The sequence below is a fragment of the Cydia amplana genome, chromosome 25 (assembly GCF_948474715.1).
Source record: "Cydia amplana chromosome 25, ilCydAmpl1.1, whole genome shotgun sequence".
Taxonomy (NCBI): domain Eukaryota; kingdom Metazoa; phylum Arthropoda; class Insecta; order Lepidoptera; family Tortricidae; genus Cydia; species Cydia amplana.
Genome location: NC_086093.1, coordinates 9,394,517 through 9,410,721, shown reverse-complemented (window position 1 = coordinate 9,410,721; position 16,205 = coordinate 9,394,517). Strand labels below are relative to the sequence as shown.

Sequence of the window (16,205 nt, the reverse complement as noted above, 5' to 3'; positions counted from 1 at the left end):
GCCGCCAGAGTGCAGCGCTAGCGCCTTTAGTAAACCATAGAGTAACTGATACATACTGTACAGTCAGCAGCAGAAGTTGCTAAGCGGGCGAGGTGTTCATAATAATGATCTTGACCCGACTTTATTACTAAGAGTATAAGAGCGTGTCAAGGTAATGTAGAACACCTCGCACGCTTAGCAACTTCTGCTGCTGACTGTACCTTAAACTGTTTTTTGACAAATTTTCACAGACATTAAAATATGACATTGATACATCAAGGCAGTTTGTTTACAAAGGGCCGGGAAACGCGAAATCGAAACTCGGCTATCTGCCTCTTTATCGCTCGAATACAAGAGTGATAGAGAGGTTATATAACAAACTTTGGACTCTCTCGTTAGCGGTAGACCCTTAGATTGTGACTTATTGTGGAAGTGGCGCCCCCTACGCAGACTTTCGCGTAATATTCCCTATTGGTGATGTGAAAAAAATATTCCTAATATTAGTTTGAAAAGACACCAACCATGGACATAAAGGTGAAGTGTAGTGAAAAGTTAGAACGGACTGAAAGGTAAAATGCTTCGTGGACTGCGCAAGAGTCGGTCGAGAGAGACAGAAGCGGAGCCGGAGGTCGCGTTTGACGTCAGCCATTATTTTATTGATGATGTACTGGACCCATGGCGGGAAAGAGGTGAGTGCTTCGATCAACACGGGCTTCCGACACGTCTGAAGGGGGCCTATCCCTTCCGACGTGTATAAGCGATATCTTGACATTCAAATCATTCTGCCATTTTTCGCGGGGGGAAGCGTGCACACAGTCGCACTTCTCACACACTTACATACAAAATCCAATCTGTAATGACGACACAAATACATAGAAAATGACACCCTACACAGACAAATCTTGCACACCTCGATCTGTTTTTGTGTACGGACGAATCACAAGTGTCACAACACGCACACTAACACATTTTCGTCAAAGAATTTTATTGTTTTCTGAGAGATGAGAAGTCGGATTTGTCGCTCGACCGATCCGCAATTTGTACTGTACGGATATGATGGTCGTTCTTGTCTACGTGACAGCGTGATAAAACGGTGTCCGTCACTTTCTTTCCCACGGTGTTAAACAGTGACAGTTATTTTATCACGTGGATAAAGATGGATAAAGCTATCCATAATAGGCTGGCTGGGCGAGCAAAATCGATAAATCCAGCAATTACATGAGACTAAAATATAATAATTGTGTTTAACTGTAATTAAACGTATGACATGTAAAAAAAATATTACATGTGAAATGTAACACCTTCTATTTGTAAATTTGATGTCCCCGACCTCTTTTTACAACAAAAAACAGATCAATTAGGCATTTTTTCTGCTGCTGTGTTCACTCGCGCGTCTGGACTCGGTCTAGTTAAAAATCCGAGCGCAACTAGTTTTATTACCCGCGCTAGATCAGTTGATCTAGTACCTAGGCAGAGGGGAAATAGTGCGAATGCCGTCTCCCTTCCGTGTTGCTTTAAGGGTGAGTGTGTTAAGGTGAAGGAGAGGGAAAACCAGATTCAATGAAAAACCGGTCAAGTACGAGTCGGACTCGCGTTCCAAATGTTTCGTGCATTACCTAATTTTTAATAATGTATTTTTTAATAACAAAACTTCCGTGAGTCAAAGACATATTAAATATATTAAAAGTGACCCGTTTTTAATACATATATTTAATGTATTTTTTTATGTGGAACGTGAATGAAATGTCTTTAAAAAAACCCGTAGGGGTCGGATCAAAAATTAAGTAATCAAGTCCGACTCACGCTTGACTGCACATTTCTAATAGAGTCTGTACGGAAAGAGAAGAGTCGTGGAATGTATGGGGCCCAACACATTTCACGACTCTTCTTTTTCCGCACAGACTCTAGGTTTTCCTGACATGTATAGGTAAAGAACTATTTTGTGTATTTTTTTCAAAATTTTAGAACCGGTAGGTTCGGAGATAAAGGGTGGGGGGGGGGGGGGGGTGAATGGTCGGTCAGACGAGTGATCCTATAAGGGTTCCCTTTTTTTCCTTTGGCGGTACGGAAACCTAAAAAGTGACGAAGGCTCTTAGTGCCCAGGATCGGGATCGAACCAGCATCCTCTGCATTCACGGCAGACTCTGTAACCACTGGGCTATTGAGGGTAGATGTAAGGAGAAAACTCTGAGAACAGTTGCTAAAGTGTCTACTTAAAATAACACAAATCAAAATATTTATTCTCTATTTTATGATGTCCACAGGATATTTTTTGTCTCATACACTTAATACTATTAGTCCCCAATCCGCATTGGGCTAGCGTGGGGACTATAGCCCAAGCCCTCTCGCGCATGAGAGGAGGCCTGTGCCCAGCAGTGGGACGTATATAGGCTCAAATTATTATTATTATACTACTAGGCATGTTCTCTAAATAAAGTAATTTGTTTTCAGATGCCCTGGAGCGAGAGAGACTATCGCAGCACGCGGCTCTGCGTGAGCTGGTGCTGCGCGGCGACGCGGCTGGGCTTAAAGCCAAGCTTACCGCCCTCGGGAGTAATGCGCCGCTCTGCGTCAACCTGACGCCGCAGGGCGCCAACACGCTGCTATATGTGTAAGTAAACGTCGAGACATTACACAGGAATAGACTATACTGCTGTCACCCGAATTAACACTGTATTTTTCATTTCGAGGAAAGCTTTTTTTGAGGTAGCTTTTCCTAAAAAATTGACGTAAAAGGATCGTTATTTATGGAATCGGGAGTTACATATCAGAATGAAAACTACTTATACGAAAACCGAACCGAACCATGAACCTGAAGTTGAACTTTATGTATATGCACGTAGGTCGATGTTGGTCTGTGATCTGTGACTGATTAATCCGTCTTTGGCGTCCGTTACAGCGCGGATATATCCGTCATTGGCGTCCAAAAGGTTCAAAGGTGGCGTTAATTGAGCCACTTTGAATGGTCAAAGAGACCTTTTATGAATCGCCATACATATCCTACATCGGGCGTACGGAGTTTCGAATGTCAGTTGCTATAAAAACCACTCCTAAACAACTCTTATCGCACTTCGGTCCCCAGGCACAACACCCGCCTGATACATGCTACAGGCTATCAGGTCAGGTTAATCAGACCGTTGATTCCAGGGCGGTGGAAGCAGGCCACACGGCCGTAGCCAAGGCGTTACTAGACGCGGGCGCTGACGGCCGAGCCCACCCCGTCACCAAATACAGCCCCCTCTACATCGCGTGCTACCACGGGCACCGGGAGCTGGTGCCTCTGCTGCTGCAGCACTTCCCTGAAGCTGTGCAGGTATTGTGACAGAGGCAGGCCACACGGCCGTAGCCAAGGCGTTACTAGACGGCCGAGCCCACCCCGTCACCAAGTACAGCCCCCTCTACATCGCGTGCTACCACGGGCACCGGGAGCTGGTGCCTCTGCTGCTGCAGCACTTCCCTGAAGCTGTGCAGGTATTGTGACAGAGGCAGGCCACACGGCCGTAGCCAAGGCGTTACTAGACGGCCGAGCCCACCCCGTCACCAAGTACAGCCCCCTCTACATCGCGTGCTACCACGGGCACCGGGAGCTGGTGCCTCTGCTGCTGCAGCACTTCCCTGAAGCTGTGCAGGTATTGTGACAGAGGCAGGCCACACGGCCGTAGCCAAGGCGTTACTAGACGGCCGAGCCCACCCCGTCACCAAGTACAGCCCCCTCTACATCGCGTGCTACCACGGGCACCGGGAGCTGGTGCCTCTGCTGCTGCAGCACTTCCCTGAAGCTGTGCAGGTATTGTGACAGAGGCAGGCCACACGGCCGTAGCCAAGGCGTTACTAGACGGCCGAGCCCACCCCGTCACCAAGTACAGCCCCCTCTACATCGCGTGCTACCACGGGCACCGGGAGCTGGTGCCTCTGCTGCTGCAGCACTTCCCTGAAGCTGTGCAGGTATTGTGACAGAGGCAGGCCACACGGCCGTAGCCAAGGCGTTACTAGACGGCCGAGCCCACCCCGTCACCAAGTACAGCCCCCTCTACATCGCGTGCTACCACGGGCACCGGGAGCTGGTGCCTCTGTTGCTGCACCACTTCCCTGAAGCTGTGCAGGTGAGAGGACTATTATCCCTCAGAACCTTTCGCAAAATTCGGCAGAAGTTATGGATTTCCACTTTTGATTTTTTTGTATGTTAATGACACAATGAAAAACTAGGTTTGTAGGTTTTCCTTTTTTCTAAATTTGAAATACATAAAAACCTTTTTTTTTAAAGCGAAACCTATAAACGTAGAATATATTATGCTGAAACGATCGACATCAAAATCAAAGTGATATGTTAAGATTTAGTTAGCCGAAACCGTTTTCTACCGCAATGGTGATTGTATGAAAAAAGTACCTTTTGTCATCCCTCTTAAATCGATGAAGAATAAATGTTTAGATTTAAAATTATTAATATACATATATACCTACTTAGTACAAATTTAGAGGTTTCTATAGGATTGAAATGTTCATCAGTTCAGTCGGGTCAGTTTTGATGAGAAGAACTCACTTTACTAAACTATATTTACCATTTGTTAACTATCTGAAATAATTTCAAAGCCTGAGCAAGAGAGAGTCAACCTAAATAACATTGTTTCAGCAAGAAACGGTGGAGAAATGGCTGCCGCTACACGCGGCCTGCATCGGCGGCCACGCCGGCCTAGTGGCGCTGCTACTGGAGCACCCGTACCCGTCCTCGCTGCTCAGCACCTACACGTAAGCAGTACCGTCTTTACCATAAGGGCACACGGGGTCCGTGCCCAGGGCCCCCATCCTCAGGGGCCCCCATCCTCAGGGGCCCCTATCCTCAGGGGCCCGAAGGACAGACAGTAACAGTGAGCAACCGGGTTATATGCATAGAAAGTGAAATCCTACAAAACATTGACTTTGAGGATATTTTTACTTTCCAAAAGGGCCCCAAATCCTTGAGTGCCCGAGGCCCCAGCATAGATTAAGACGGCCCTGCACGTAAGTTTGTAAATCTACATACGAACTTACCTATGTATAGTTGTTAGATTCGTAGCTGGCTCCGAACGGCTAATCCTTTGTCTATTGTGTTAAGTATAACTGCACGTGCCGCTACCTGCGAAAAAAGGGTCGTGTAACTCTAATTGGCACCTGAGCGCGGGTTAGTCCAACGCCCAAAAAACCAGTGTAGGCGCGCTCTCCGATAACGCGCCTTTGTCACGCATCTCGATGACACATTTTAGACTGGTTCTGTAGCGTTCGACTCGCCGGCACTCAGTATCCGTAGTTCTTGGGTCCTTGCCACACAAGAAATTGCAAATTATTTTTCCATTTGTACATTTTGAATCTTATTGCAATTTCCATAGGAGTTGTAATTCAAGAACCAGTTAAAGTGACTGAACCATTTTTTTATGCAGGGAGTGGCACGTGCTGATTTACTTAGCAATAGACAAAGGATGAGCCATTCGGGGCCAGGTTCAACTCTACCGACTATAACAAGTAGCCTTGCTTCGTGCAACCTTATCGGAAAGCACGAAGGTTGATATTGGGCTGTAACCGCGCGCGTCAAAAGGTTAAAGAATGTTGGTTTTAGATTACAAGGTCTTAACTTCAACAGTCTAGACTATTCCTTGGTAACAGTTTCGAATGATTCACGGTTAGTTTCACTGGACTTATATCGACCGGGATATGGAACGTGATTACCTTTTGTATTGTTTTCGAGCTCCCGATATTTCGACGCAGTTACATATGCATCTTGATCACGGGTAACTGAAGATAGCGTGTATCTGTCAAAGTTGTGTAGACCGCGCTCGGTCTACCCTCGGTCTGCGCGGCGGCTGCGTTCGCTTTCAACGGACGCGTTCACACTCGTTGGTCTATCCAAGCACAATACAAAAGGTAATCACGTTTCATCATATCCCGGTCGATATAAGTCTAAAGTGTCATTCTATGGAACTTGCTAACTATGTAAACAAAAGTCGTAAATTCGTCATTCAGAGACAATTCCAATATGGCGGTTTGTTTACATAGTTAGCAAGTTCCATAGAATGACATTATTAGTATCCCTACATGAGCTATATTTTTAGGGATGTCACCGGCAAGTGGCAGTACGAAGCAGCGTTCGACGTGAACGCGGTGGACGCTCGCGGGCAGAGCGCGCTGTACGTGGCCAGCACGCTCGGCTGCAGCGCTGTAGTGGACGCGCTGTTGTCATACTCTGTGCCTTGTCGCCCTGTCAAAGAACAGGTAAGTGGTACAATAGTCAAAAAAAATCAAGAATTCTCTCGCATCTTCATTTTGACAATCTTGCAATAACTGAGTACATAGTCACTGTCTACTGCGTGCCATGGCCCAGATAAAAAAAAAAGTGGTCAATTCGAGTGTGAGATAATAAACTGGAATCTCAAATGTACCTTCATTATGGCGTTCCAAAACTTGATTCAAGAGTTACAGCATTAAGGTGGTTCGATTTTCATACAAAATTCAATCGACTTTCATTAAGTAACTACACACTATTACTACATAAATATTTCCGCATTTATCTTCTTTCGAATATTCATTTTCGCTAAATGAATAGGAAAACAATGTTTCATACAGAAATCATGCAAAAATCATAGTTAACTTTTCATAAATTTTACGTATGTGTGCGTCACAAATGTCGTGTACGGATACATTTGCGACGTTGCCATACCATTTCCGACGTTGCCGGGCTGACCACGGCGTGAATTTGAAGTGCCGTGATGTTTAGCGCAATTTTGTTGACCTACCCGATTTTGTTGAATAAGTACCCGAAGTTCGTCAGCTTAGCTAAGAAGTATCATGGCGCGTTTTGTAAACAGTCGCTTTTTTGCTTACAAACGGAAGGTCCCCGGTTCAAACCCCAGTCATTGTATGCTGGGACATAACTTTTTGTATTTTTTTTTTACACCTAAATTTCGTGTTGTGTTTTTTATTTTTATTTAATTTTTCTTATTTTCAAAAATCGATGGATTAAGTATGGGCTAAGCGTATTCGTTTAATTTTTACAAAGATAATTAGAAATTATACTCTACCTAATCTCTTTGATTTTTACAATCAGGACATCCTCACAGCAATAAAAAAGAAATGTATAAAATTTCCTGTGGTTGAAAATAATGGAATTTTGTCTATGAATGAAAAACAGAATTATTACTAGTTACTACCAGGTATGTAAATTATAACTTGATTATAACTTTATTAGAATCCATATTGTTGCATCATCTTTCTTCCTATTACATTAGATATTTTTTTCTATCATGATTCATGATATTATATTTCTTTCAGGTACAGGGATTACTACGGATAACAAATATAAAAAAATGTACTGTAGGTACTTGAATAAAAAAAAGAAATGGTTTCCTTTTATTTTATTTTACAATTACCTACTACTTTATTAGAGGCTGGGCAGTAAGGGATTGCTTTACTTGTAGAACAAACTATTAGCGCTTTAAAAAAAAACTGATACCTGACACTTACAAACTGGACTTCCTTGGGCTTATTCTACTAAAGGCTTGGCCAGACACAGAGCGCGACGCAGCGCCGCGTGATGCCGACGCGATGACTGTTCAAACAGGGCGCGCGCGGACCGCGCTCTCAACACGCCCTCATCGCGCGCGCGAACGCGGCGCGGCCGCGCGGGAACGCGGCGCAGCCGCGCGCCACCGCTCGCTGCCTAACGTCCGATCCGACTGATGTGACCCAGCGCGACGCGGCGGCCCGCCGCGTCCGCGCGGCGCAGCGCTGCGCGGACGCAAGGGGCCGCGCGGCGCGGGGCGCGACAGAAGCGGGGCGTGATACCGGCGGGACGCAGTCTGTTTGACGTCGGTAACCTGTTAGCATGTGCCGCGGTCGCGCGGCGCGGACGCGGCGCTGCGTCGCGCTCTGAGTCTGGCCAAGCCTTAAGAATCGTCAGTAGGTATTCTCCATCCTAGCATAAAAAGATATCCTAAAATGTCGGTCATCACGTCAGGTTTTAGTATCAAAAATGTTTCCCAGCCTGCGTGACGTAGCGGAAACTAAAACTTCTATACAAATATTTGGGACATAGTTTTTATATTAGCTTCAGGATTCAATAAGAATATGCTAGTGATTCTGAGTTGGAAGAACCCAAAAAGATCATAATCTGTGAAAATCTGGTATTGATTTTTTTTTGAAAACGTTGATAATGTAATTTATTGATAATAGCTACCCGCCCCGGCTTCGCACGGGTTAACAAATTATACATAAACCTCCCTCTTGAATCACTCTATCTATTAAAAAAAACCGCATCAAAATCCGTTGCGTAGTTTTAAAGATCTAAGCATACAGACAGACAGACAGAAAAGCGACTTTGTTTTATACTATGTAGTAATAGTGATGATGATGATACTGAATATCTGGGGGAAGCGCTGGTGGCCTAGCGGAAAGAGCGTGCGACTTGCAATCCGGAGGTCGCGGGTTCTAACCCCTGCTCGTACCGTCGTACCAATGGTTTTTCGGAACTTTTGTACGAAATATCATTTGATACCTATTTACCGGAACCTATTTATATACCGATACCTATTTTTCGGTGAAAGAAACCAATGTGAGGAAACCGGACTAATCCCAATAAGTTTACTCTCTGGGTTGGAAGGTCAGGGCAGTCGCTTTCGTAAAAACTAGTGCCCATGCCAATTCTGGGATTAGTTGCCAAGCGGACCCCACGCGAGGAAGAAGAGATTGAATATCTGGGAGACCGACCAAAGCTCAGAAAACATATAAAAACCCAAAAATGCGCGTTTTCTCACAAATCAGACCTAGCTAAGAGATCAAACCCCTTATAGCAAATTTCATCGAAATCGTTAGAGCCGTTTCTGACATCATCCAAATATATAAATAAATATATATATAATAATTGCTCGTTTAAAGGTAAGATAACACAAAAAGGACAAAAATAAACAAAAAGAAATTACCTACTCGCACCAGTCTTGAACCCCAATCCTCTTGCACGTATTTCCACGAACATACCGTAACGCTATTGCAGTATACTTACGTTGTGTGAAATTGTCTACTATAAGCATCACGGAAACACTGTTTGCATGTGTGAGTTATAGTAGGAAAAAGCATGACAGCAACACTCCGTCGACTTTAAAGGCTGGTTTTTGCATAATGAAGTATTCAATGTTTATTTTAATAGTTCAATATTTACTTAAAGAGTTCGCTAAACATACTTTTAAGTATACAAATACCAAGACCATTCCATAAAAAAATTAAACATGAAATTTTGCGAAAGTGGCACCATCTAGCGAGGGTTAAGCTTTGAGTAACCTAGTCGAACCACCTTAATTCCTTAGGTAAATATTTCTTACTATTATATATTCAGAGCCCATTGTGTCCCAAAGGCCTCCCCCCTCTTTTCCACTCGTCTCTATTTAGTGCTATATCTGGCCACCCTCAAAAAGGTAAAGGCAGGTTTTTGAGGTAAATAATAGTTAGAAAAAAAAAACAATTCAAATAGGTCATAAATATTTAGTTTTTTTAATGAGTGATTACTTTAAATGAGTACTTTTTGAACATTTAATCGGTATTTGATGTATTTTATAATCAGCCGGAGGAGCCAGAGGCGCTGGCGGCGCGGCCCGCGGCGCTGAGCCCGCAGCGCGGGGTCTCGCGCGGCATACAGGCCATCGTCAGCAGGCTCACCGGCTCCGGCCCCCACGTGAGCATCTATTGTGCATCATAACCTTTGTCCGCGGCGCTGAGCCCGCAGCGCGGGGTCTCGCGCGGCATACAGGCCATCGTCAGCAGGCTCACCGGCTCCGGCACCCACGTGAGCATCTATTGTGCATCATAACCTTTGTCCGCGGCGCTGAGCCCGCAGCGCGGGGTCTCGCGCGGCATACAGGCCATCGTCAGCAGGCTCACCGGCTCCGGCACCCACGTGAGCATCTATTGTGACTCATAACCTTTGTCCGCGGCGCTGAGCCCGCAGCGCGGGGTCTCGCGCGGCATACAGGCCATCGTCAGCAGGCTCACCGGCTCCGGCACCCACGTGAGCATCTATTGTGACTCATAACCTTTGTCCGCGGCGCTGAGCCCGCAGCGCGGGGTCTCGCGCGGCATACAGGCCATCGTCAGCAGGCTCACCGGCTCCGGCCCCCACGTGAGCATCTATTGTGACTCATAACCTTTGTCCGCGGCGCTGAGCCCGCAGCGCGGGGTCTCGCGCGGCATACAGGCCATCGTCAGCAGGCTCACCGACTCCGGCACCCACGTGAGCATCTATTGTGACTCATAACCTTTGTCCGCGGCGCTGAGCCCGCAGCGCGGGGTCTCGCGCGGCATACAGGCCATCGTCAGCAGGCTCACCGGCTCCGGCCCCCACGTGAGCATCTATTGTGACTCATAACCTTTGTCCGCGGCGCTGAGCCCGCAGCGCGGGGTCTCGCGCGGCATACAGGCCATCGTCAGCAGGCTCACCGGCTCCGGCACCCACGTGAGCATCTATTGTGACTCATAACCTTTGTCCGCGGCGCTGAGCCCGCAGCGCGGGGTCTCGCGCGGCATACAGGCCATCGTCAGCAGGCTCACCGGCTCCGGCCCCCACGTGAGCATCTATTGTGACTCATAACCTTTGTCCGCGGCGCTGAGCCCGCAGCGCGGGGTCTCGCGCGGCATACAGGCCATCGTCAGCAGGCTCACCGGCTCCGGCCCCCACGTGAGCATCTATTGTGACTCATAACCTTTGTCCGCGGCGCTGAGCCCGCAGCGCGGGGTCTCGCGCGGCATACAGGCCATCGTCAGCAGGCTCACCGGCTCCGGCACCCACGTGAGCATCTATTGTGACTCATAACCTTTGTCCGCGGCGCTGAGCCCGCAGCGCGGGGTCTCGCGCGGCATACAGGCCATCGTCAGCAGGCTCACCGGCTCCGGCCCCCACGTGAGCATCTATTGTGACTCATAACCTTTGTCCGCGGCGCTGAGCCCGCAGCGCGGGGTCTCGCGCGGCATACAGGCCATCGTCAGCAGGCTCACCGGCTCCGGCCCCTACGTGAGCATCTATTGTGACTCATAACCTTTGTCCGCGGCGCTGAGCCCGCAGCGCGGGGTCTCGCGCGGCATACAGGCCATCGTCAGCAGGCTCACCGGCTCCGGCCCCCACGTGAGCATCTATTGTGACTCATAACCTTTGTCCGCGGCGCTGAGCCCGCAGCGCGGGGTCTCGCGCGGCATACAGGCCATCGTCAGCAGGCTCACCGGCTCCGGCCCCCACGTGAGCATCTATTGTGACTCATAACCTTTGTCCGCGGCGCTGAGCCCGCAGCGCGGGGTCTCGCGCGGCATACAGGCCATCGTCAGCAGGCTCACCGGCTCCGGCCCCCACGTGAGCATCTATTGTGACTCATAACCTTTGTCCGCGGCGCTGAGCCCGCAGCGCGGGGTCTCGCGCGGCATACAGGCCATCGTCAGCAGGCTCACCGGCTCCGGCCCCCACGTGAGCATCTATTGTGACTCATAACCTTTGTCCGCGGCGCTGAGCCCGCAGCGCGGGGTCTCGCGCGGCATACAGGCCATCGTCAGCAGGCTCACCGGCTCCGGCCCCCACGTGAGCATCTATTGTGACTCATAACCTTTGTCCGCGGCGCTGAGCCCGCAGCGCGGGGTCTCGCGCGGCATACAGGCCATCGTCAGCAGGCTCACCGGCTCCGGCCCCCACGTGAGCATCTATTGTGACTCATAACCTTTGTCCGCGGCGCTGAGCCCGCAGCGCGGGGTCTCGCGCGGCATACAGGCCATCGTCAGCAGGCTCACCGGCTCCGGCACCCACGTGAGCATCTATTGTGATTCATAACTAGGGTTACCATACGTCCCGTATATACGGGACTGTCACCGTATTTAAGTATCACGTCCTGTATTTTTACTGGTCCCGTTTTTGTCCCGTATATTAATTTCCCGTATTTTGTCGACCAGTCTGGCCTAGTGGGTAGTGACCCTGCCTATGAAGAGTATGAAACCGATGGTCCCGGGTTCGAATCCTGGTAAGGGCATTTATTTGTATGGTGATACAGATATTTGTTCCTGAGTCATGGTTGTTTTCTATGTACCTATTTAAGTATTTATATATTATATATATCGTTGTCTGAGTACCCATAACACAAGCTTTCTTGAGCTTACCCCTAAGCCCCACTTAGTCAGTTTGTGTAAAAATGTCCTATAATATTTATTGATTTATTAATAGCGCTCTAGAATACCACTGTCCCTTATCAGTTCCGACTAATTATGGCAACCCTATTCATACCCTTTGTCCAGGCATAGGTAGTAGCCGATCACATACGTGCCAATAGAATGATAACTTTAACATTCCGATTGAAGGTTCAAATTAGATTGTACCTTCGGGAAACGTGGCTCATCTTCAAATTAATGTCCGAAACCGTACTATTTGAACGTTTTGGGAAAACCTTCTAGTCTATAAACTGAAAAAAATGTCATATACTAAGAAGACCTTCTAGTCTGTTGCGGCTCGGAAAAGGGTACGGTATACTTTAAAGGTCAAAAAAATCACAGCAGCGAATAAAAATTGTGCATTTCGCAGGATGGAATAGAGGAGAAGCGAGTGCACCCCGTGCGAGTGGACATAGGGCGGGGCGTGGACTCGTGCGTGGCGTGCGCCGCGCGCGCCGGACACGCGCGCACCGTGCGCCGCCTGCTGCAGGCCGGGGCCGCCGCCGCCGCCGCCGCCGCGCCGCCCGAGGTAACATCATAATATTTTTGTATTATTAATTTTTACTCGATAATCTCTCCGTGATCTGGGTTCTAGCAGAATTATCAGTGCTTCACCCGAAAGAGTGGAGCGTATTACTGAGCCAGAACCCTTTTGTTTTGCTGCAACGCACACAGCACATTTATTGATACATCTTGTTCCTGATTTTAGTTTTAGTTTGATATTGTTATATATTGTTTCTGTTTTTTCTGTCAATGTGTGTATTGTGGCAAGCTAATAAATGGTTTATCTATCTATCTATCATTACAAGAATCGGTCGAGAAACGCCACCTGTTGAGGAGAACGACCCAGACAAACGTAGGAAAGCATTTTTGCCCCGGCCGAAACGTAGAACTTCGATACGCTCGGTAAAATATAGATAGATAGTCCATTTATTTGTTTGCCACGATACACACGAGATATTCAAAGTACAACGACGACATACAAAAAACGATCCAGAGAAAAATGGAAAATTACAAAGACAGATAATAGTCACACAGATGTTTACAAAATAGAAAAAGAAAACGTACATAAAACACTTTTCATACAAATAAATGCTGTGTGCATCGCAGCAAAACAAAAGGGTTCCGGCTCAGTATTACGCTTCACCCGTTGGAATGGAGAAGCACTGGTATTCTGCCAGGACCGAGATCACGTCAACAAAAATCAGTGGGAAAGATGAAATAGTGAAAGATTGGTACTTACCTAATTACCAATAAGTAACTTAAATAGTGACACAATTTAAACTATAGTGACATTTCAATGTGTGCACATAGTTGTGACATAGAAGTGTCAGTGTGGTGAGCATGTAAGTAGTGTCCAAATGTGATTTAGAGAAAATCTTTATTTTTTAAGCAGGATTACTTGGGCTAAATCCGGTAATCAGCAACCAGGTATCCGTGAGGGATTCCCAAACTCTGCTCCTCTAAAAGGTATTTTTGAAATGAAATTTGAAACTACGCTTAGTTTTCATAACACGAATAGGTGGAGGAATATTGTTCCAACACCTGGTTGCGAGATACCGAAAGCAGCCTGTAAAGGCAGCGGTTTTGTGAGGATGCACTTCCAGGAGACATCGTCAGTTGAACGAGTACCGTGTCGTTTATGGAAAGAGGATATACGTATTTTGTTAAACAGGTATTCGGGCTTTTTGTCATTTATAACGCCAAATAGCAGACTCGCAAGATGTAGGTGTCTACCAGAGGACATATTTAATATGGACGCTTTGTTTAAGTAAGGTGTAATGTGTGATCTCGGCAGGATTGAACAACAAAAACGGAAGGAGGCATTTTGGACTCTTTGGATAAGACGGAGAGTTTTTTCCAATAGTCGTGGTCCATACACAATATCTGCGTAGTTCAACTTAGAGAGTATTCCCTCGCTTAGAAGGTTTCGAATTTGGTACAAAACCTTCAAGCGATAAAAACACGACTTCACCAATTCCCCTATATGCTTCTCAAACCTTAGCTGGCTGATGTCCATCACTAACCTGGGGCATAGAGAAATATAGTAAGACAAGAGTGCTCACTTCATACATCAGTTCAGACTATTAATTTCAGTGTCTACATCTAGCGTCGAGTAGCGGAACTATCAGTACTGCTACTTGACAATAGATGTAGCACCGACCGGAAAGTCTTATGCTGTTGAGATAAGACTTTCCGGTCGGTGCTACATCTATTGTCAAGTAGCAGTACTGATAGTTCCGCTACTCGATGCTAGATGCTAATAGTCTTTTTGGTACTAAAACTGATGTATGGAGTGAGCACTCTATGTATTTTTTTCTCTATGCCCCAGGTTTCTTGCCTCATCCACGCGTTCGATCACTGATCCCCTAATACTGATCTTTGGTTATAAATATTTTACTGAGCAAAATTATAAAATTTGAATATGATAACGACAACTCAAAATACAATACCGATGATATACGATGTCGATGTATCAAAGAGAATCGTCTGTAATAGAGAAGTAAATAAAAGTCTAAGAAAAAAACGTCACCTTTTTTTCTTTTTGACAATTAAGAGTCATCGCAAAATGAAGCCGAACAGCGCCATCTCGTTTAGCTGTCAATTTCGAAGCACGAAGTCTTAGATTTTACGCATCTTACTCAATCACTGTATCTTTGGATGTACCATCACCATAGACTAGGAATCCTCTAGACGGAGTTTAGAGCAATTATTTCATGAAACCGATGCTGCCAAAAATACTGGGGTGCGGGGGACGAGGTGAGCGAGTCCCGTGCCGTGATTGGTCCGTTCAAAGACACGGACGTCACACAAAGACACTTTGACTCGAAAATGGAGTAAAACTACCGTATATTTGCGGGGGGTAGCGCTACTATACTCAGTCTGGAGGATGTCTTGTCTGTGACCATCACGCTCCGCGATTATTATGCAATTTAGGGTTCTAGCTAAATTGGACACATCATAGCGTAAGTATGGAACAACCAATCTAGCTAGGACCCTAAATGGCGTAACAATCCCTTGTGGTGACTGTACATAATTATGTGTGTGTCGACAGAACGAGAGCACGGGCACGCGCGACTCGCGCCGGCGCTCGCGCAGCGCGTCCGCCGTCGGCTCCGTGTCGCCGTCTCCCTCGCTCACCCGGGCCAGCGCCGACCGTGAGTACTCAATCTGGCTATAAACATGTACTTGTTCCTTCAAAATCTATTTAAATGAAACACGTGTTGTAAAATACTTCAGCTTACAATTCAATTTAGAGTATTCTGTCATCGATATCGTTAGAGCGGTTTCCGAGATCTCCAAAAAAGATATATAAATAAATATACAAGGATTGCTCGTTTAAAGGTATAAGATTATAAAATAACAGCGGGACATGTCAAAAATAAAAATCTAAAAATACACTTTAACCGACAAAAAAAGTACAAATAAAGTAATAAAAATGCCATCAAGAAAAGTGTAAAGTTACATGCATGATAATTTTGTAATATGCAAAAATCACGACAATACTGTTAAATTAAAAAAAAATCTACTTTACAATGTTTTTGCAGGCGACGTGCCATGGACAGCGCTCGCGGTAGCGGTCAGGAACAAACATGTACAAGTAGCAGACATGCTTCTCCGAGCGGGCGCTGATGACCCCCACGGGCTGGCGCTGCGGGAGTGCCACAAGCACCGTCTAGTGGCGCTGCTGGCCGCTATTTTAGCCTCTAGGGTAAGCTGTTATTGCATGTTTCGCAGGAGTAGGGTTTTCTCTACAAGCACGAGACATGTTCCTCCGAGCGGGCGCTGATGACCCCCACGGGCTGGCGCTGCGGGAGTGCCACAAGCACCGTCTAGTGGCGCTGCTGGCCGCTTTTTTAGCCTCTAGGGTAAGCTGTTATTGCATGTTTCGCAGGAGTAGGGTTTTCTCTACAAGCACGAGACATGCTCCTCCGAGCGGGCGCTAATGACCCCCATGGGCTGGCGCTGCGGGAGTGCCACAAGCACCGTCTAGTGGCGCTACTTGCCGCTATTTTAGCCTCTAGGGTAAG

At 46.9% G+C, this 16,205-nt stretch overlaps 1 protein-coding gene across 1 annotated transcript in view; it reads left to right on the top strand.

Moving 5' to 3' along the window:
* Positions 1-545: 545 nt before the first annotated feature.
* LOC134659652 (leucine-rich repeat serine/threonine-protein kinase 1) overlaps positions 546-16,205 on the top strand; it is a 95,215-nt gene continuing 79,555 nt past the window's right edge. The window contains exons 1-12 of the mRNA XM_063515328.1: positions 546-668; positions 2,431-2,590; positions 3,127-3,297; positions 3,372-3,450; positions 3,623-3,766; positions 3,939-4,082; positions 4,610-4,725; positions 6,063-6,222; positions 9,560-9,670; positions 12,545-12,703; positions 15,230-15,332; positions 15,723-15,886. Of these exons, the coding sequence (XP_063371398.1) occupies positions 554-668; positions 2,431-2,590; positions 3,127-3,297; positions 3,372-3,450; positions 3,623-3,766; positions 3,939-4,082; positions 4,610-4,725; positions 6,063-6,222; positions 9,560-9,670; positions 12,545-12,703; positions 15,230-15,332; positions 15,723-15,886 (1,626 nt within the window). The 5' untranslated portion in view covers positions 546-553. The remainder of the gene's footprint in view (positions 669-2,430; positions 2,591-3,126; positions 3,298-3,371; positions 3,451-3,622; positions 3,767-3,938; positions 4,083-4,609; positions 4,726-6,062; positions 6,223-9,559; positions 9,671-12,544; positions 12,704-15,229; positions 15,333-15,722; positions 15,887-16,205) is intronic.